General features: G+C 75.7%; 2 protein-coding genes and 1 pseudogene across 2 annotated transcripts; 2 read left to right on the top strand and 1 right to left on the bottom strand.

Annotated features, from left to right (window-relative positions):
* Positions 1-6003: 6003 nt before the first annotated feature.
* PCGF1 (polycomb group ring finger 1) lies at positions 6004-9465 on the bottom strand. The gene is made up of 9 exons (XM_074903659.1): positions 9329-9465; positions 8564-8669; positions 8292-8444; positions 7247-7318; positions 7005-7113; positions 6750-6783; positions 6477-6563; positions 6297-6377; positions 6004-6165 (listed from the first exon to the last, which is right to left on the bottom strand). Exons 1-9 carry the CDS (start codon positions 9422-9424, stop codon positions 6118-6120), a joined length of 786 nt encoding a protein of 261 aa, XP_074759760.1. The 5' UTR covers positions 9425-9465; the 3' UTR covers positions 6004-6117.
* A 6819-nt stretch (positions 9466-16284) lies between these two features.
* TLX2 (T cell leukemia homeobox 2) lies at positions 16285-20365 on the top strand. Its single transcript, XM_074903658.1, is given in 4 exon segments — positions 16285-16427; positions 16429-16955; positions 19237-19474; positions 19854-20365. Coding segments are annotated over 4 exon segments (1125 nt in total). The 3' UTR covers positions 20071-20365.
* LOC141960454 (uncharacterized) lies at positions 17722-18656 on the top strand (annotated as a pseudogene).
* Positions 20366-21123: the final 758 nt, after the last annotated feature.

Raw genomic sequence — 21123 nt, 5'->3', positions numbered from 1 at the left:
GCACCGCGGCAGGCGTGGGCGCTGCACAATTGTGGAGCGAGGGGGGGGCCCGCGCCACCCGTGTGAGGGGATCACATGCAATTAGCTGCCAGACGGAGACGCGGCGTTTCAATAACCCACCGAATTGATTTAGGGAGAGTGGGACTGGGCGGGCGGCAGACGTGGCGAAACGAGCCCCCCCGCCGCCCCCAGCTGCTGGAGCTCTGGAGACGCTCTCCCCAGCCTCTGTCCCCACCGTGGGACCCCGGCTCGCACCCCCAGCCCTCCCCGAGCGCACCCTGGGGGGGCAGCGGGACGCCCTGCCCTGGCTGGGGGAGAGCAGAGGGTGCCAGAGCCACGGGTAAGGGCTGCGTTAACGGGGGGGGCTGGACGTGGGGCTTGCTGCTCCCTCCCCGTGGTGCCCTCAGCCTGGCAGAGCCGCGGCAGGATGGGGAAGGGGTGCTGGGTGCTGCCGGGTCCCAGCACCCCGGGGAGGGCATCGACGCCTGCACAGCCATGGCAGGGGCTCAGCCCTGGGGGCGGGGGGGGGCGGCCGGGACCCCCTCACCGAGGGGGGGGGTGTCAGGGCACGATCCCCGAGCCTCGTCCTGCCAGGAGCGGGAATGCCGGGGCACCGGCTGTGGTGCGGTGGAGAGCGGGCCAGGAGCATCGTCCTGCCGGGCACGGAGCCGCCAGCTCTGCCGGGACCGAGGGCTTCCTGCGAGGAAGGTGGGACAAGGAGGGGAAGACAATAAAACCCAGGAAATGCTCTGAATAGCGAAGGTAACCGCCGCGCCGCCGGCGCTGAGCCCAGCCGGAAGCCTCGGGGTGATGGGGGCGGCCGGGCAGGGCCCGGGGCCGCGGGGACCCTCCGGCAGCCCCGGCACGGGCAGCACCGCGTGGGGCACCGGACCAGGCCGAGCCCGTGCCCTGCGTCAGTATTTCCAACCGTGCCGTGATTTGCCCTAAAACCGGGTCTTGCCCGTTAAGCTGTGGCCTGTTTTACCGCCGGGGGGGCAGCAGGGAGCGGGGGGGTCCGGCAGGGCCGTGGGAAGGGGCCGGCTGGTGTCTGTCCCCGCGGCACCGGGGCAGGGGTTCCGGCACAGGGGTGCCCAGGTGGGAGCACACGTGGGGCCAAGGGACGTGGGAGCCCCGAGTCCCTACGGGGAAGGGGGGGTGTCCCGGGGGGGGTGGCTCCAGGGCAGCTGCCCGCCCATTCCCACGACGCTTTCGCTGGGGGTGAAATGTGGCTGGTTGGAGCCACGGGACTGGCCACCGTCCCACCGCGTGGGTCCCTGTGCCGGCCCGGCAGCGCCGTGGGGCTCCGTTCGGGGCGCTTCTGCCCTGGGCGGGTCCCAGGAGAAGGTGGGTTCGGCAGGAGCCCCTCGCTGGGGCCGTGGGTATGCGGCCGGCCACGCCGCGCTCCCCCGAGCCTCCCAGCGCCGAGTGATTTATGGCCGGGGGAAGCGCGCGGCGCAGACAGATCGGGCCATAAAACCGGGGCAGGAAGTCGCCCGACTTCAAAGGCCGCGCAGGGCTGTGGCCGCAACAATGGTGGGGCTGGCGAGCACCGCGCCGTGACACCCACGGCACCCACAGCATGGCACCCACGGCGTGGCACCCGCACCATGGCACCCGCACCGCAGCACCTGTGCCGGCCTGGCCCCGGGAACCCGGCTGGCAGCCCACGGGCGAGCACCCCACACCTGCACCCCACGTGTGCATCCCGTGTGCGCAGCCGGTGCGTGCACGGGGATGGTGGCAGGGCTGCCGGTGTCGAGCCTCCTCCTCCTCTTCCTCCTCCTTCTCCTCCTTTTCCTCCTCCTTCTCCTCCTCCTCCTCCTCCTCCTGTGCGGTCCCAGCCCGGCAGGGTGTGCCGGGGCGGTGGTCCCGTGGCGCGAGCGCCCCGTGCATCCCCCATCGCTGGGCCCGGCGGCACGCAGGAAGGCCGGGGGGGGTGCGGGCGGCCGCAGTCTTGCAGACAAAGGGCCGGAGGAAACACCGGCGTCCAAGATAAACCGGGAAAGGTGAGGGGGTGCCCTCCCGCCCCGCTCCCACGGCCCCACCGCGCGCCCACGCCTTGAGATGGGCTGGAGGGACCCGGCTCTGGCGCCCCGTTTGCCGGGGGCACCCGCCCTGTCGCCATCCAGCACTGTGAGTCGGGACCGGGGGTACCGGGGCCGGTGCCACGGCTGCTCCCATCACCGGCCTGGGCGGCTCTGAGCTCTCGCTGTGACCACACCAGCACCATCCCCCTGGTGGGGGGGGGGGCACAGCATGGCTGCGGGGGCTGTCGGGGTCCTGGGGGGCACCAGGTGGCGAGGGGGGTCAATTCCGTCAGCCCCTGCGGCGGCGTCCCCCAGGACCGGGGCTGGACCTGCCACAGCCCCCCCACCCCGTCCGCAGGAAGGTGCCCCCCCTGCCCCGCCCCACGTTCCCACGCTGCCCGGGCATCCCGGTGCCAGCGCCGGTGCCCACATCCGCGGGAAGCCGGCAGGAAGCCGGGCGCTGCCGTCCCACCCGCCCCGGTCCTGCCGCCGCCACACGGGGCCCAGTCGGTGCCGGCGCGGTGCCGGGGGGCGCGTGGGCACAGCATGCCGGCCCGTCAGAACCGCACGGCGTCGTTTAAAGACGATCAGGCGGTGACAGGAATTAAATTGTGTTTTGATTTTCTCATTAGCCTAATCTCCAGCGCGCCTCGTTACGGGGTAATTTCCCCGCGCCGACATGACAGCTCATTCCCACCATGACAGCCATATGCCAACGCGCCCGTGCCGCGCGCCGGCGATCGCCGGGGTGCCTGGCAGGGACGGCCGTGTGCCCCCACGGGCCCGGTGGGTGCCCCCAGGGTGGGCTGCGGCATGGGAGGTGGGTCAGGGCATGGGATGGCGCCGGCCAGGCCCTGGAACACCCGTCCCTGTGGTGCTCATCCATCCCGTGCCCCACGGTGCCAGCAGCTCCCTCTGTGCCGCGGGTTGGCAGTGAGCGGGACCCCACGGCACGGCACGGGAGCGCGGTGCTGCCACACTGGCAGGGCCCGGGCTGGAGCCGGGAGGGTGCGGTGACGCGGGGATCCATCCCGGGGCGCACGGGGGGGTGTCACGGGGCCGGCCCCACGCGCTGGGTCCCCGGGCGCGGCCCCGCTCGCCCCGGCAATGGGGTGTGAAGGCGGTGGCAGGCGCGGGCGGCTCATTTGTCTCTGTCAGGAGCCGGCGCGGGAGACGGTGCCGCCGGAGCGTGGCGGGGACAGCGCAGCCGGGGGTGCTCAGCACCGCCCCGTGGCCCTGCTCGCCCGTGCCACGGCCAGTGCCACACACCAGCTGTCCCGGCGGCACTGGGGGGTCTGGCCCCTGTGCCCACCCGTGGGATGGGGCGGGGGGATGAGCTGGGACCCCCGGGGCCAGTGGTCATGGAGCGGCCAGGTGGCAATGAGGCCTTTGGAGGGGTTGGGATTCACCCCGTGGGCGCCAGCTCCCCAGCACCCACCATCCCCCCCATCACCCACCCCGAGGGCCAGCGGGACAAGGGGGCATGAGCCCCCAGTTGTGGGGCAGGAGGGGGGGCAGCAGGATGGGGGAGGGAGGGGCGGTGATGCCATTTCCCAGGCCATGCCGTGCCCCCCGCCCTGGCTCGCCCTGAGGCAGGGGCCCTCCGGGCTGGGGGTGCCACCACGTTGGGTTTGGGGATGCGGTGACAGGGGAGTGGGAGCTCCCAGGAGTCCCGTCCCCCCCGGCCGTGGGGAGCCACGTTGTGACCGGGCCCTGCCCAGGTCCTGCCTGCCGCCCCCCGGGTTAGGGCTGGGGGGAGCGGGGGCTCAGGTTTCCCTCTCTGCCGGGCTGGAGCCGGGGGCCATTAGCCCCCTCGGAGCATGACGGGGCCAGGGGGGGTGGCGGGATATCAAAGTGCCTTCGCCCAGTGCTAACCGCCGTGACCGTGGCTCGCAGTCGGCCCCTGCGGCCAGGCCGGGGGTGCGGGACCCCAACCCGGCACCTGTCCCTGCCCCGCGGCCCCCCGGCAGGCAGGGGCCAGGCAACGGAGGGGGACCGGGGGCTCCCTGCACCCTGGGGGTCCCTCCGCACCCCCTGCGCTCACCCTGAACCCCACTCCCAGGGCTCACCCTGTGACCCCCCCTCCAACGGCTGCCTGGGGCCCCCCCTGCACCCCCAGGCTCTCCCTGGCCCCCCCAGACCTCCCCGACCCCCCCAATTCCCCCATGGGGGGGCAGGGTGCAGGCCCAGGGCAGCGATGGGGCCAGGCCGCGGGCGGGGGGCTGCTGGCACCCACTCCCCGCCAGCCCCCGCTCCCGTCCCGGCAGGGGCTCATTTACCAACGTCAGCCCTGCAGTTGGTTTGAATTAGGCTCCCCCGCGGCCGGCGCTGATAAGTGAGGGGGCGCGGGGCTGGGGGGGGCGCGGGGGGGCTCCCGGCCCCGCTCCCGCTTCCTGCTCTGTCGTCTGGAACCGGCTGCCAGAGCCGCTGCTGAAAGACACGGGGCCGGCCCCCGCCTCGCCGCCGTCCCGTCATCCGTCCGTCCGTCCGTCCGTCCGCTCCCACGGCCATGCTGCCCCCCCCGCTCCCCCCACCTCGGTTCTTGAGACCCCCAACCCGCCCCCCCCAGCGGGCTCTGGTGGTGCCGGGGAGGGGGTGCAGGGCCCGGGGTGGTTGTGGGGGTCACAGCGTCCCCCCCTCTGCGGGGAGCCCCGGCTGGACGCGGGTCCCCGTCACAGGCTGCGCGGCACAGCCCCCCTGTCCCCGTCCCGCCGACCTCCGGCCTCTCACCACGTCCTCAGCCGGGGCTGCGGGTACGGGGGGGCCGCGGCCGCCCCCGGTTGAGGGATGGCCGACAGCTGGGCCGGGGAGAGGGGCCGGTAACCGGATCCCCCGGCGATGGCTGGCGGGTCCCGGGCGCGGGGTCAGCCGCGGTGCGGAGCTGGGGGTGACGGACGGGCCACGGCCCGTGTCCCCCGTGGGGGGGTGGGGGGGGCACAGGGGGTTCCACGCCACATCCACCGCGGTCGGGGTGGCTCGGGGGGAGTGGAGCGGCCGCCGGCCACAGCGAGCCCCCGGCACGGCCATCGCCGGGAGGGCAGGGGGGACGCAGCGGGGCTGGGGGTTCCCGTCCCGTCCCACTCTGGGCCACCCCAGCGAGGGCTCCCGGTGCCCCGTGCGGGGGCTGCGCCCCCCCCCCGGAGCCGCTCTCCCGTGAGGGCCGGGACCGGCACCTGTTCCTCCGCCAGGAATAGGGGAAGCAGCCGCCGGATCGTGTTCGCAGCGCCCGGGGAGCGCGGCCCAGCCCCGCACCAGGGCTGGGGAGGGGGGGGGCACTGGAATGACACCCCCGCACCGGGGGACCCCCCCCCAGCCGCCCCCCGCACCAGCAGCTGGTCCCGGGGCTGTCGCACGCCCGACCCCGCCGCGCTCCGGCAGCGGCCCAGATGGCTGCGATATTGTCCCCACAATAGCGGCTAATTAGGCAAGCGCTGGGAGCAGGGGGGGGGGCCACCCCATCGTGTCCCCCCCCCGCCGCCGCCGCCCCGCTCAGGCAATCAAAGGGCCCATGACTTTATTACGGCTCATTATGCGCGGGCGGCGGGGGGGCGCAGCCTGCGCCGAGGCGACAGGCGTGTTATTTCCCCATCGCTCCTCATCGGGATTCTGGCACCGGGGGCGGCGGGGGGGGCCGGGACGTGCGCCAGGCAGCCGTGACGGTGATTAATCTGCCCAGCGCCCGCACAACTGCGCTGGGGCGAGGGGCTGCGCCCCCCCGCGCCAGCACTGCGGAGGAGCAGGGGGAGGGGAAGGGGCTGCACCCCCCCACAACACACCCCACAGCTCAGCCACTCACCCCCCCGGTGCTGCATCCCCCCACGCCCCGACATCCCCCCGCAGCTCTGCACCCCCCCACAGCAGCAGCTTCTCGGGGGGGGGAACTGCTCCCCCTATTCCTGGAGGTGCTGGCAGTGAGGGGGGTGCTCCAGTCCCAGCCCCGCTCCCCCAGGATGGAGGAAGGACTCGTGGGGTATTTTCCAGTTTTATTCAAAAAATAAACTCGAGTGGGAGGGGTATTAAGTTAGGGGGAGCGGGGGGGGCAGGGGGGAGCAGGGCTGCGCTCCGAGGGGGCAGCGCCCGCCCCCAGCCCCTACCTCCTCCTGTCCTTGATGCTGTAGTGCAGCAGGAGGGGCGCGGGCTGCAGGGCAAGAAGAAGAGGGGAGTGTCAGGGTCACTGGCACCCCCCCACTGTACCCCAAGCCAGGATGGGGTCCCCGTGAGGCCAATCCCCGGGGGGGGGAGCCGTGGGGGGGCATGGGGGACACCCACCTTGCCGAACCAGCGCGAGAGCCAGAGCTGCTTCATCGTCATGTGGTCGGGGAGGGCCTCGTTGTTGAAGAGGATCTGCACCTACACAGGGGGAGGCCACGCTGGGGTGGGCGGGACACACAAAACCCCAAAATCCCTCTCCTTGAGGCGTGCGACCCCCGCCGGGCCCCCCCCACTCACGTGCTGCAGCGGCAGCCCCAGGCGGTGGCACAGGACCCTCCGCAGGTGCCGGATCTGCGCCCGCACGGAGCATCTCACGTACTTCTGCTGCGAGGGGCAGAGCGGGGGGGTCACGGGGGGGGTGCCCCGGTTCCCCTCTGCCTGCCCCCACCTGGGACCCCACGCGCCGAGCCCAGCCCCGAGCGGGGGCTGCGGGGACGGGTCTGGGCAGAACCCAGGGGCTCGGGGCCGGTGGCCCAGGGGAGGGGGGACGGGCGCAGGGCCCCCGCTCACCTGCAGCACGGCCTTGCTCTTGTCCTTGCTGGAGCTGCGTGGGGAAGAAAAGGGGCAGCCTGACAGCTCCGGGGCTGGGGGGGCACTGGCCGTACCCCCCCGGCGTGCCCCGGCGCTGGCAGCTGAGCCGCAGCCGCGGGAGCCGCCCCGGCACCCGTTAACGGAGTTGGGGGGGACAGGACACAGAGCTGGGGCGGTGAGAGCCCGCTGCCACCCCTGGACCCCCCTCTTCCCCGGCGCGCCGGCAGCACCCACCTCTGCTTCTCCAGGCAGAGCGAGACGTGCTCGTCGTAGCGGAAATAGTGGGCACGGGAGTGATCGAAGGTGCTGTAGGGGAGCCCCATGGGGTCACCCCCGACCGTGTCTGGGGAGACGCAGGGAGGGGGCAGTGGTCAGCCCCCCTCTGCCGCGCCGGCACTGCCCCACGGCTCCCGGCGGCTCCCTGGGGTGCCGCAGCCAGACCCCCCCGCTGCGGCTGCCCCCTCCAGCGTGCCCACCCTCACTGCTGGGCTGCGTCACCCGGTCGAGGCCGCGGGACTGGTAGAATTCCCGGATCCTCTTCTCTTCACCTGCGGGGGAGAGGCCGGCACTGCTCAGGGGCACCCCCGCGGACCCCCGGCTGCCACTCCCACAGCCGCTGGAGGTTGGGGGGTCCCCGGGCTGCCCTCGGACAGCAGCTTTGAGCCCTCAGAAGCCCAGACCCTCCTTCCCCGTTTGCCTCCTCCGTGTCCCCGAGGGCCCCCGCTGAGCCCCCGCTGCAGGCCGGGGGGGTCCCCGTCCCCATCCCCGTCCCCATCCCTCACACCTTTCCCTGCTTTCCCCCTCTCCTGGGCCCTCGGCTGTGCCCCAGCCCCGGCGGCAGCGCTGACATTTCCCCAGCGCCGTCCCCATCCCCATCCTGAGTGACAGTGGCTAATCTCGCGCCCACCGCTGCGCCCGCGGCGGGGCGGGGGGGCCGGGGGGGGGGCGCCCTCCCCGCCCGCTGCTTTGCATTCAGCACCAGCGACCCGCCGGTTCGTCGCGCCGTCACTCAGCGCCCGGCCCCAGGGACGCTGCTCGCGGCGCTCCCAGGGAGCTGAGGCGGTTCAGGACCCCCAGGACAAAGCTCCCCCCTCCCTGCAGCCAGTCCCTGAGTGCAGTGGCTCAGCCCCGGGGGGCCGTGGCCGCTCCCCCTCATCCTGGGGGTCCCCACACCTGAACGTCCCAAAGCCAGTGCTGAGCCTCCCCTCACTCTGCTCCCCCTCCCCAAGCAGCCCCCCAACACTTTGCGGGCCCCGTAGCCCCTCCCCCCCACCTCCGCAAGCAGGGGCCCTTTGTCCCACCTCCTCCCTCGCTCTACCCCCCCTTTCACCCCATAAAATGACCCCCTCACCCTCCCCTCCCTGCCCAGCTCTATCAGCCGCAGCCTCAACACCCTGACGCTCCCCCACACCCGGTAACATCCCCCCTGGCCGTGGCCGCTTTGTCCCCGTGCCCTTCCCCGTGTCGCTCCACCAGACGCCAGCGCCCAGGACGCCAGACCGTGCCCCCCCCGGTACTCACTCTCCTGCAGGCCGGGCACCAGCTTGTAGACGATGTCCTGCATGACGCGGTCCAGCTTGAGGTTGAGCAGCGGCTGCGTCTCGTGGATCTTGGTGTTGCACATGGGGCAGTACTTGCTGGTCTGCAGGTACTTGACGATGCAGCTCTTGCAGACTGCGGGGGGAGGGAGGGGGCGTCGGGGGGGCGGCTGGGGCCGCGGTGCGACCTCACACCCCCGGCCGCTCCGTGTTGACGCGCCCCGGGGGGGCCGCAGCCCCGCGGGGGGGACTCACAGGTGTGCAGGCACTCGGTGATGGTGGTGGCGTCGATGAAGTACCCGGCGCAGAGGCAGCACACGATGTGCTCGTTCAGCTCCTTCATCTTCACCTTCACTTCCTCCTGCGGGAACGGCCCCGTCACCGGCCCCCCCGGGGCTGGCGCCCTGCGGGGGCACCCCGCGCCGCTCACACCCCCCGCGCTCCGCAGAGCCCCAGGACACCGCGGGGGGGACACACGGGGCTGGGCGGGGGGGAATCACCCACAGGGCGGGCGGAGGGACCCCCCAGGGCAAGGCACGGCGACCGGGCTCCTGGGGAGCGGCCACACGAGCCACCCCGCGGGCCGGCCTCGGGGCCCCGAGGGGAGCTGACACCGGAGCGGGGGAGCCGGCCCGGCCGCGGGGCCCACAGAGCCCCCCCAAACCCCCCCATGAATCCCCCCCCCGCTTAACCCCCGTGTGCCGCACCCCATCGCCAGGCCCCGCCCACCCGCGCCGCGCCCCGCCCCCTTTTGCCACCGGTGCGCCTTGGCCCCGCCCCTCACCTGCGCCTCGCCCATCACACCTGGCCCCGCCCCTCTCCGCGCTGGCCCCGCCCCTTCACCCCCGCCCTCCCGCGGCCCCGCCCTCCCGCGGCCCGGGCGGCCCCGGCGCATGCGCGGAGCGGCCTCACGGCGCCTGCGCGGCCCCGGCGCCCCCCGAGCGGCGGCGCGGCGGCCTCTTCCGCCCACGCATGCGCCGGCCCCGGGGCCGCCGCCCGCCGCCGCCCGCCGCCGCTCGCCTCGTTCCGGAGCGGGTCCATCTTGTAGACGGCTTGGAGCTGGTTCCGCAGCCGCATGGCGATCGCCATCGGGCCCCCCTGAGGAGGCGACGCCATCTTAGAACCTCCTCCGCCTCCCCGCTCACTTCCGGGTTCGGGGCGGGGCCGCCGCCGCCGCCCGCGCCGTGACTACGGCTCCCGGCGTGCCTCGCGCGCTCGCAGGGCATGCCGGGAGCGGCCGGGCGGCGCGGAGCGCGGCTGCCCCCTGCTGGGCACGGCGGGCGCGGGCCCCGGTGCTGACCTTGACCCCCGCGATGACCCCGGTGCTGACCCCTGACCCCGGCGAGACCCCCTGGCGGGGCGCTGGGCGGGATCGGCCCGGCCTTGACCGAGGGGCTCCCGCAGGCCCCGGTCACGGCCCCCCCGGACCGGACCCGCTCCGTTGCCCCCCCTGCCCCCCCCGCGCCGGTGGCCAATAGCGGGGGGCGCGCTGTTGACAGACAGCAGCCGCCGCCAATCAGAGCTGACGCGCGGTGCCGCGGGCCGCCGCCAGGGGGCAGCAGAGCACCGCGGGGGAGCGGGGGGGGTCCCGTGGGCTCCGCTGCCCCGGGGGTCCCGTTCGACCCCCCCAACCCCCCGGGGGTTGGCCCCGCTGTACCGGGGGGAGGAGGGGGCGGTTCGGGGGGGCCGGGGGTCCCCGCCAGCCGTTGGGGTCGTGACACCCCCCCCCAGCCGCCCCGTGCCGGGCGGACTGACGGGCGGGGGGGGCACAGTGTGTGTGGGGGAAAGGGCAGGAGGGGGGGGGCGGGGGTGCGGGGAGTGGGGGGCTGGGGAGGAGGCAGGGTGCGAGCTGCCCGTGCGGGGGGTGCCGGGGTGCTGCGGGGCGGGCCCGGGGGGGCGCGGGGGGGCGGGCGGCCTCTCCGGCGCTGCCCGGCGGCGGCTGGAGCCGCGCTAATGGCGGGTGATTGGATCAGGGCTCTGGAGGGGAAGGAGCGGCCCCGCTAATGCGAAGCAGAACCCGCCGGGGGCCGGAACGGCTCGTTACGGCGCGATTATCGCTGCGATCCCGAGCAACAAGTGCCGCCAGGGGAGGTGGCGGGCGGGGCTGCGGGGGGGACGGCTGCTGCCGCCCTGGGACCCCCCCGGGGCTCGGGCCCGGCCGTGCCATCAGGGCCGCCACCCCCCCGCCCCTGGAGAGAGCGGGGGGGGGGGGCCCGGGGGGGCCCCGGTACAGCGGGGAGCAGCGGGGCCCGTGGGTGAGGTGGCACCGGCACCGCCAGCCCCCCCGGACACCGACCAGCCTCCGGCTCCGCTGCTTCTGTTCCGCTCCTGGTGCTGGTCCCAGTCTTGTTCCTGGTCCTGGTTCGGTCTTGGTGCTGGTCCTGCTCCCAGTCCTGGTCTGGTCTGGTCCCGATCCTGGTCACTTCAGCACCTGCTGGTCATGGTTCTGGTCCTGATCCTGGTCTCAGTCCCAGTTCCAGTCAGTTCAGCTCCTCCTGGTCCTGGTCACGGCGTCTGTGTCTCAGCCCCTGTCCCCTCGGCTCCTCAAGCTCCCAGTCAGCCCAGTAAGGCCCAGTCCAGTTGGCCAGGCCGGCTGGGCCCCCCATGACCGCCCAGCACGGTTCAGCCCGGCCCCGCTGAGCGACCCAGTGTCCCCCAGGTGCCAGCCCGGGGCCAGGCTCTAGCACCTGCAGCCCCCCCACCCCAGGGGGACCCCACCGGGAGCTGCGCGGGCCCCTTCCCAGTGCCAGGGCGGCCACGGGCAGAGGCGGCGGGAGCAGCCCCCACCCCGGGGGCACCGCGGCCCCCACTGCTCGCCAGGCCGGAGCCCGCGGCCCTTCCGGCCCGTCCCCCCCGCCGGGAGGTGAGAAATGAGGCGGGGGCCGGGGTGACCCCCGCGTCTGGGGAGGGCCCGGCCCCATTTGTACCTGCCAGGAGCAGTTCCTGGGAGGGGCAGCGGGGCCGGGGGCTGCAGGGGTCACAGCCGGGGCCGCGGGGGTCACAGCCGGGGCAGCGCGGCCCTGGGGCACGGCAGCATCGCTCACTGCCAGCGCTGCACCGCACCGGTACCGGCACCGCAATGGGACCAGCGCTGGCACCGCAACAGCGTCCGCACTGCAACGGGACCAGCGCTGGCACCGCGATGGGACCAGCACCAGCACCACAGCGGGACTGGCACCAGCACCGGCCTGCAGCAGGACCAGCACCGCACCGTGCTGACCACTGGCACCAGTCACTGGCACCACACCAGGCACCAGCACTGCACCATATTGACCACTGGCACCAGTTACCGACACTGCACCGAGCACGGGCCCTGTTCACAGACACGTGTCCCAGCCGGGCACTGCCCCCGCTCCTGCCCCTGCACGCTGGGTGACGGGGGGTTGCGGGTGCCCACCCGTGCTCCCCAGCCGTGCTGGGCCCGGGGGCCGCGGGGGCCGGCAGCCGGCGCTGCCCGGGCTGGCACACGCAGGCCCCAGCTCCATCTCCCTGTAAATAATTGATGCCCGGGCGGCGGCCGGCGCTTCCCCAGGCTCAGAGCGGCTCCGGGGCCGGGCAGGCCGGTGCTTTTAGCAGAGACCTGCTCAAATATTCAGCTCCATTTCCGCTGCGGAGCTGCGCGGGGGCCTGGGCGGCTCCTTCTGGTAAGTGCCTGCCGGGGGCTTTCCCGGCCGGGCCCCCCCCCCCCCCGTCGAGGCCGAGCGAGGTTGGGGCTGAGGCCGGACACACTCGTGACCGCAGTGGGTGCTGGGCAGCAGCGCGCCGGCCCCCCCCCCCCCCCCTCCCAGGGCAAGGTGGGGGCTGCGACTCAGGGCCCGGGGAGGGGGCTGCCCGCAGGGAGCTGGGGGCAGAGCGGGGACGCGGGGGGGACACAAACCCGGAGCCTCAAGCCCCCACCCCGGTGTCCCAGCGCCCCGGGGGGGGCCACAGCCGCGATCCCGGCCTGGCGGCCCCTCGGGGGAGGCCCCACGGGCCCACACGGCGGGTCCCGGCCCCGCGGGGGCTCCGGGGCTGTCGGGCCGGTGGCGAGGCCGGTGGCGGCGGGGGGGGCTGGGTTATGGACTGAACTCCTGCCTAATGCACCTGATTGGATTTGCGGAATCCAATTACCTGCCCTCGGCCTTTGATAACGAGGTTCAGAGCGACGGCTTCTGTCAACGGCCCCGCGGCAGCCACCGCCGCGGCCACCGGCACCCCGGCCCGCGGGGACGGGCGGGACCCCCCCCGGGACCCCCCGGCAGCTCCGCGACCAGCACCAGCCCTCGCGGGGGAGGCGGGGATGGGGTTGTCGGCGCCCCGGGGGCCACCCGGCTCAGCCAGGGAGGCTGCGGAGGGTCCCGGTGTGCCTGTCCGCGGCCCCCGCCGCCCCCGTCCCGGCGCAGCTGCCCGTCCTGCCGGTGCAGAGCACCCCCTCCCGCCCCCCCGCTCCATCTCCCACCCCTCTCCTGGGGCCGGGGCTCGGCCGCCACCCCGGTGATGTCGGAGCTGGCCATGGCAGGTGCGACCCCCCGCCCCCCACACCTGGGGGGTCCCCGCCTGCAGCCTCCCCCAGCCCAGCCCCCCCTGTTTCCCCCTCCAGCCCCCAGGAGCTGCCGGAGCGGGGCACGGCGGGCGGGTTCGGCGGGGGGGGGGCTGGGGAGCTCACACCGCCCCCCCCCAGCCCGTGCTCCCAGCACCCGCCGGGGCAGGGGGGGCTGCCCAGCCCCGCGCCTCCTCTGCCCCCACCTCGGGGGTGGGGGGGCTGCAGACACACACCCGCCGGGGAGCGGCCCCCCCGCACCTCGGGGCCGGTGTCACCCCGCAGCCGCACCCAGCCCCTCCCCGGGGACACCGCGCAGACGCCGATGGTCACCGTGACGCCCGGGCGGGGCGGCTCCGGCCGTCGGGGGCCCCGGTAGCCCAGCGCGGTGCGTCCCGGCCCTCCCGGTGGGTCGGGGCGGGGACCGTGCCCGCCGGCTGCCATCCGCGTCCCCCCGCACACCCCGGCCGGGTGCCGGCGCCCACCCCGGGGCGGGGGGCACCGGGGGGCACCGGGAGTGTTTCATGCGGTTAAGAAGTGTCTGATTGAGGCAGGAGGCGCCAGCAGCTCCCCCGGGAGCCGCAAGCCAAGGACTGGAGGACCAAATGCAGGCTAAAGTAATCCAATCTGGGCCGGCTTCATCTAATTAGCCCAGAATTAACCCAGCAGCCAGAGAGGAGCTGACTGTCCCTACAGTTTGCCAGCGGGTTTGGGGGGAAGCGGGAGGAAGAAGGGGACGTCCAGCGGTAATGAGATTACGGGGGGGAGCGGGCGGGAGCGGGCGGCTTGGCAGCATCTCGCCGGTGGTAACGTGGGGCCCGTCCAGGCTCCCGCCGCTTAATTGCGGCGCGCTGGCCGGGGCCGGGGCCGGGGCCGGGGCCGGGGCGGGGGGGGCGGGGGGGGCGGCCAGGGACCCGCTTCCATCCCTCCTGCCCCGGCAGCAGCACCTGAGCCCGCAGGAGTCCCCGCGGGGGACGGGGGCACCGGCCAGAGCCCGCTGTGCCCACCCCCCCACCCCCCCCGGTTTGGCTGTGCCGGCAGTTGGGGGGTCCCGGTGTGGCGGGAGGGGGGGTGCAGTGGCCGAAGGTTGGTTTCCCACCCGGCACCGGGTAAAGGCCCCTTGTGCCGTGTCCCCTCTGGCCGTGCCCCCTCCCCCTGCCCCAGGTCACGCGCCCCATGGGGACCCCCAGGTCCAGCCCCGCGGGGCGGGGGGGCTCCCGCCGGGGACCTCGGGGGTGCATGCCGTGGCTGAGAAACGAGGAGCAGGTTTGTCCAGGGGGGTCCCAGCGCCGCCCCCCCCGCCCAGTGAGGGTGTGTGTGGGTCCCCCAGCCCCTGCCTGCCCCCCCTCACCTCGGGCGCAGAAACAGGGAGACGACCTCGGCCCGGCTGCTGGTGGCCGGGGGGGACACGGGGCCAGCGGCAGAGGAGGGGTGACAGCGGGCCCTGGACGGGTGACCCTCCCCGCGCCCAGAGCTGTCACGGGCTCACCAGCTCCCCGAGCACCCTCAGCTCTTCCCCGCGATCCCCCCCGGGACCCCAACCGCGGGGCAGGCCCCAGCACCCCCCCCGAGCGAGTGCCCGGTGTTGGGGTCTGTGTGTCCCCCCCCACAGCCCGAGCACCGACCCGGCGAGGCCCCGGCTGGGGGGGGTGTTACCCCCGACAGACCCCCGTGGGCGCGGGGCGGACCGTGGCCCAGGCAGGCGCCGTGTGAGCCCGCGCCGCCCCCGGCCCCGTCACCTGCCCCCCAATCCATCTCCCGGGACCGGCCGCATTCCAGCCCCTGGGCACGGCGAACATCTGCCTCCTGCTCCAGGTTTAATTAACCTGCTGCCGCTCCCTCCCCCCAGCACCCGGCATTTCCTCCCCACCGCCGCTCCGGGCCGGGGCAGGCGCCGGCGGGGCCCGGGACAGCCCGGTGCCGGTGCCGGTTGCACCACGCGGGGCCCCGGTGGGCCCGGAGCCGGTGGCTCCCCCCGGGTGGGGAAGCCGCGGCCGTGCGGCGGGAGCACCGGGCACGGTTCTGCCGGCACCTGCCAGGCCGAGAGCAAGAAATACCGGGAAACTCCCGGGGTTCGGCCCGGCCCGGTGCTGGCACACGGGGACCCTCACCCGCGGGACGGGGGATGCGCCCTCAGCGTGTGCCCAGCCGGGGCCTGGTGGGGACAGACCGGGACGGGGGGGGTGTGCCCGGGTGGCCGCGGCCCCGAGCCCGGGAGGAGCTGGGGGTACCGGGACCGTGACCCCACGCTGCATCGAGTCCGGCTGAGCCCGGGTCCACCCGGTGTCCCCGGGGCCCCCCGGGTGCGGCAGCTGCAGCTCCCGGTGCCGCCGTGATTTACAGGCGCAGGCCCCGGTAATGTCATTTGCCCCAGACCGGTGGCGCCAGGGTGGCCGGGCGGCCCCCCCCCACCCCCCATCCACCCCCCCACCGGTCCCTGGCCCCGAGCCGTGACCCGCCGCCCCGAGCTGCGACCCCCGAGCCCGGGAGCCGCCGGGACCGACACGCGGGGCCGCCCCACAGCCGCGCCCCACGGGCCGGACCCACCGCTCGCGATAGTCACCGGGGGCCCGGCCCGGCTCGCGCCGCTCCCCGCTGGCCGTTACCGACCGCCGGTGGGGCCGCAGCCGGGCCCGCTGCTGCGAGCCAGGTACGAGCGTCCCGACGGGGCCGGGCCGGGCCCCGTAGCCGGGAGCGGCGGGTCGGGGGCACCGGGATCCCTCACCCGGGAACGGCGGGTCCGTGGAGAACGGGATCCCTGGCCCGGGAACGGCGGGTCGGCGCAGCGGGGGTCTGTGTCCGGGGAACGGCGCGTTCCTGGGAAGCGGGGTCTGTGCTACTGGCAACGGCGGGTCGGGGGAACCGGGATCCGCCTTCCCGGGAGCGCGGGTCCCTGCTACCGGGACCGGCGGCTCGGGGGAACCGCGGCCCGTCAGGGAGAGGGGGATCGTGGCCAACCCCGGCTCCAGGTCCCGGGAGCGGCGGCTCCGGGGCCGCGAGGTCCGTTCGCTCCCCGCTGGGGGCGGGCTCGGCGCGCTCCGGGAGCGGCGGGCGCGGCGCGGTGCCGGTCCGTGCGCCCCGGGATAACGGCACCGGGGACCCCTCCGTGCGCCCCGGGACTCGCAGCCGGGTCCGCCCGGGAGAACGGGGGGGTGGGGGGGGGGGCTCGGCTGGGCGCACCGACGCCGCCAGAGCCTCCGACGGGGCTGCTCGGTATCGCGGCGGCTCCGGTGTGCCCCGCGCCGCCCCTCCGTTGCTGCGAGCTGGGGGATGTCCGGCGGCGGGGAACCGGGGCGGGGGGCGTCCCAGGGCCGGGCGGGGCGCCGTGCGACCGGGGCCCGACGGGACCGTCCGTCCGTCCCGGAGCCGGCGCGGGAGCCCGGACAGGGCGGGGAGCGGGGGGGGTATGTGGGGGGGGGGTGAGGGGGGGCTCCCGGTGACGGGGCGGGGCCCCGGGATGCGCGAGCCCCCGCCCCCGGGGGCGCGGGGCTGTCAATCACAGGGCGCGGCCGCCAATCAGGGCGCGGGCTGTCGGGATTTTGGCAGGTCCAGATGGAGCGGGGCAGAAAAGCGCGCGCCGCCGGGGCCCGCCGCGCACCCCCGGGCCATGCCCCGCACCCGGACCCTGCCCCGGACCCTGCCCCAGCGCCGCCGGGCCCGCACCGAGCCAGCCGCCCCCGCGCCCGCCCCCCGCCGCCCCCCGGCCATGCCCGCGCCCCGCCGGCTCTGAGCGCGCCCGGGCGATGGAGGCGGCGGCGCTGGCGCGGGAGGGCGGCGGCCAGGGCCCCCCCCCCCACGAACCCATCAGCTTCGGCATCGACCAGATCCTCGGTGGCCCCGAGCCCGCGGGCCCGGCCCGGGCGGCGGGCGAGCCCGACTACGGGCTCTACGGCGGCGGCTACGGCCCCGCCTGCTCGCTCGGCTCCTACAACCTCAACATGAGCATGAACGTGAGCGTTAACGTGACCCCCGCGCCCGCCGCGCCGCCCGCCGGGGTCATCCGCGTCCCGGCGCACCGGCCCGCGCCCGCCGCGCCGCCCGCCGCGCCGCCGCCGGTGCCCGGGCTCCCGGGGCTCACCTTCCCCTGGATGGAGACGACGCGCCGCATCGCCAAGGACCGGCTCTCAGGTGAGCGCCGCGGGCCGGCTACCGACGGCTACCGACGGCTCCCGGCGGCTCCCGGCGGCTCCGACGGCTCCCGGCGGCGCCCGGCGGCGCGGCGGATGCGGAGCGAGGTCGGGGCGGGCGCGGAGCGGCCGGGGTCGGCCGGGGACCGAGCACTCTGCCGGTTCCCGCAGCGCGGGGTCCTCGCTCGCCGCCCGCCCCGCCCCACCCGGCTCCGCTCCACCGGGCAGCGGCCGCCGTCGGGGCCCGCAGAGAGCGGCTCGGGGCCGGCACAGCCACCGGCAGCACCGCCACGGCCCCGCTCCGGCTCCCGGCGCCTCCGGGCAGGGACCGGGCCGGGCTCTGGCTCCGGGCAGCCCCCGAGGGGTCCCGCCGTGTCCCGGCCTCGGGATCCGCACCCTGCCCGGGGGCGCCGGGTGCCGACCCTGTCCCACGGGTAACGGGGAGGCTGCGGGCGGCTGGTGCCCCTGTCCCTGTGTGCCCCCGGGGCTGGTGGGGGGGTGGGGGGGGACGGGGCTCCGGGACCCCCGTGTGTGGGGCCGGACATGGGGCACAAGGTGCCGGTGTCGCGGGGGAGGCCAGATCCGGGGCAGGTGTCGGGGCGGTGGTGCCGGGGTCTGAGCGCCCGTGGTGGGGGTGGGAGCCCCCCGTGCTGGGGCGAGGGTGCCGGTGTCTGCACCCTGGATGAGAAGGTGCAGGGGGCTGCGGTTGGGGCGCCGGGTGTGTGCGGGTGCCGGGGAGCCCTGGCCTGGCTCGGCTCCTTCCCAAGATGGCGGCGCTGCCACGTCCGCAGCGCACGGCTCCGTGCGGGGACGAGGCCGGGGGCCGCGTGGGGCTGGGGCCGAGCGCTGGCCGTGGGGGCCATGGGGCCAGGTGGGGCGGGAAGCCGGGGGTTGGGGGAGCCCAGCCCAGGCGCCAGCAGAGCCGGGTTCGCCTCCCGGCCCACCCCGCCATGCCGGCGGTGACGAAGCACCGTCCCCGAGAAGGGTGGCGGGTGACGTCCCCGTCTCCTGCCTGGCGCCAGCGGTGGTGGGTGGACGGGGCGGCCCCTCCCCGGCACGGGGTCTCCCAGCCACAGCCATCACTCAGCGCCGCCGGCCTTGGGGTGCTCTGCAGGCTGTCGGCATCTGTTCCCGGCGAGGGGCCGCCCCACGCGGGGAGGGGGAGCGGGGGCCTCCGTCCCCCCCCGACTGCGCGGCTCCACCTGCGTCAACCGCGTCCGCCCCCGCCGCCGGGCAGCCTGGCCTCCTGCCCGCGCTGCCTGCCCGGGCGCTGGCGGGAGGGAGGGTCCGGCATGGCGGGGAGGGTCGGCCGGGTGCCGCGCTGCCGCCGGGGCCGCCCCACGTCCCTGCGCTGGGGAGTGACGGGCCCCCATGTGGCCCCGCGGGCCCGGCCATGTGCCGCCCTGCCCATGCGGTGCGGGCACCGGCGAGGGCCACGGGGCCGTGGCTTGGCCGTGGGCTGCTGGCATGGCGGGAGGGGAGCGGGGGGCCGGGCGCTGTGCCCGCCGAGCTCTCACCTTCCTCCACGCCGCCTCGCTGCCCTGACGCTCCCCATGGCTCCGGCTGCGCCCGGGGCTGGGATGTGGCACACGGGCCTCGCCGTGTGGGGACGGCCCCTTCCCCACCCCCCCGGCGCCCCAGCACTGGTGGCCGCCGGCCTGGACGCTGCCAGCACATGGATGGAGACACTGGCCACCCCTGACGGCTTCTGGGGTGCCGTCCCCTCCCCCGGGGGGGGCGCGAGGCCCCGGCAGCGCCACAGAGGCTCCTCTGGGGCTGTGGGAGCACTCGGCATGTGGGGAAGGGCGGGTTTGTGCTGCCGGGAGCCTCACCGGCCCCGCACCGGCCCCGGGACCAGCCCTGCCCAGCCGCCCCCCGCGCTGGGGCAGCCATCGGGCCGTGGCCATGGGGGGGACAGGCCCTCCCGCCACCTCTGGAGCTGCCCCGCGTGTCCCTGGGCTGTGGGAGCAGGTGGGATGGCTCGGGGTCTGCAGCCCCCTGCCAGGCAGTGCTGGTGGCCTCCCAGAGCTCCCCGTCCCCACAGCCCCCCTGTCCCCACAGCCCCCCCAGAGCTCCCTGTCACCACAGCCCCCCTGTCCCCACAGCCCCCCCAGAGCTCCCTGTCACCACAGCCCCCCTGTCCCCACAGCCCCCCCAGAGCTCCCCGTCCCCACAGCCCTGAGCGTACCCCCGGCCGGGTTGCGCCTGCTCCTGCCCTGCCCTCAGCAGGGGCTCTGCCTGTGGCCCCCCCGAGCAGCCCCTCACCCCTCCTCTGCCCGCAGCCGCGCTGTCGCCCTTCGCGGCGACCCGGCGCATCGGGCACCCCTACCAGAACCGGACGCCGCCCAAGCGGAAGAAGCCGCGCACGTCCTTCAGCCGCGTGCAGATCTGCGAGCTGGAGAAGCGCTTCCACCGCCAGAAGTACCTGGCCTCGGCCGAGCGAGCCACCCTGGCCAAGGCCCTCAAGATGACGGACGCCCAGGTCAAGACCTGGTTCCAGAACCGCCGCACCAAGTGGAGGTAACCGGCGTGGCTGCCGCAGCTCTGACCCCCTGCCTGCCGCCGGCAGCTGCCCCCCACCGCAGCTGTGCCCCCCGGGAGAGCCTGGGATGGGGCAGGATGGGGCGGGATGGGGCGGGATGGGATGGGGCGGGATGGGGCGGGATGGGGCGGGATGGGGCGGGATGGGGCGGGATGGGGTGCCCGTCCCCGCGGCATCCCCCCTGCCCGGCTGGGTGCAGTGCCGAGCGGGATGGGGCTGGGGGGGGGAGGCTGCGGGGCATCACCACATCGGTACCGAGGGAGGGACGGGGTGCGGCGGGAGGCCGCGGGGCGTCGCCGCGCAGGCAGGGTGCGGGCAGCGGGGCGGTGCCGGACGGACGGGCCGTGTGTGTGGCAGGAGGCAGACGGCGGAGGAGCGCGAGGCGGAGCGGCAGCAGGCCAACCGCCTGATGCTGCACCTGCAGCAAGAGGCCTTCCAGAAGAGCCTGAGCCAGCCGCTGCCGCAGGACCCGCTCTGCATGCACAACTCCTCCCTCTACGCCCTGCAGAACCTCCAGCCCTGGGCCGAGGACAACAAGGTGACGTCCGTCTCGGGGGTGGCCTCCGTGGTGTGAGGGCCCCCGGGGGCCGCGGACGTGCCAGGGGGAAAGGTGGGAGCCCAGCGGGGGTCTGAGCCCGGCACCTCCGGCCCGCGGCGGGGAGGGGGCTGCTGCTTCCCAGGAGCCCCCACAGCACCGGCAGCCCTCTCCCCGCCGCAGGCCAGCTCGGGCCCCCCCTCAGCCACCCACCCTGAACAGGCCCCTGTGGTTGGACTCAAAGCTCTGCCGACCCCTGCCCAGACCCTGCCCAGAGCACTGCTGTGGGCAGCCCCTTGCCCGGACCCCCCCGGAGAGCCCAGGGCTGGGCCCTTTTCCCCCCCCCCCCCCCCCCCCCCCCGGGCCTCTGCAAGTCCAGGCCCCCCCTCCCCGGGGGCAGCTCCTCAAGGGGGGGGTGTCCCTGCTCAGGACCTGCTGCCCACCCATCAGTGGCTCTCCCGGACAGCCAGGGCCGGCTCGCCCCCCCGCGGCAGCCCCCGTCCCACCCAGGGCGGGGTGCAGGGTGGGCCCCCCCATTCCCGGTGATGGGACCCCCTCCCCCTGCTGCCGGGGGGTCTGCACCACCCCCACACACTTGCCTTATCCTGGTCGGAGTTTGCCAGCTCCGGCCTCTGGCTGCAGCCCCCGGGGCTGGACAAGGAACCCCCCGGCCCCGCCCAGCGGTGGGACAGACTGACGGACTGGGGGGGGGCGTGCTCCCCGGTGCTCCTGGCCCCCGCGCCTCCCCGTTTGCCAGCTCTCTGTGGCCCTGGGCCTGGACGTGCCCCCGCAGCACCTGCGAAGCCTGGGGGTGCCTCAGCGAGACGAAGGACTGCGCCGCCCCCCCCGCAGCGGGGCTGCCCCTGCGCCTGCGACCCCCCCCCCGAGTCTCTGGCTCCTGGGAGCCCCTTTGCCTCCCCCCGCGCAGCCCAGGCTCAGGCTGAGCCCGGCTCCAGCGAGACCCCCAGCACAGCCATGGGGAGGCAGAGGGGTGCGCTGGGGGCTGAGCTCCCCCCCCTCCAGCAAATATCTGCCCCCCCCTTCCCCAGTGACCCCCGGAGTGTCGCCCCACCTCAGCCAGGGGCCCCCATC

The sequence above is a fragment of the Athene noctua genome, chromosome 4 (genome assembly GCF_965140245.1).
Source record: "Athene noctua chromosome 4, bAthNoc1.hap1.1, whole genome shotgun sequence".
NCBI classification, from domain to species: Eukaryota; Metazoa; Chordata; class Aves; order Strigiformes; family Strigidae; genus Athene; species Athene noctua.
Note: the sequence above shows the minus strand (reverse complement) of the source record. Positions and strands in the feature narration are given on the sequence as shown.

Excerpts from the sequence above, each read along its gene's own strand:
- PCGF1 (XM_074903659.1), bottom strand. The coding sequence starts at position 9,424 with ATGGCGTCGCCTCCTCAGGGGGGCCCGATGGCGATCGCCATGCGGCTG. Across the intron at positions 7,319-8,291 it reads GGTGCCCGGCCTGCAGGAGA|GTGAAGAGAAGAGGATCCGG; the intron begins GTGAGTACCGGG and ends TCTCCCCCGCAG. Across the intron at positions 7,114-7,246 it reads GACGCAGCCCAGCAGTGAGG|ACACGGTCGGGGGTGACCCC; the intron begins GTGGGCACGCTG and ends GCGTCTCCCCAG.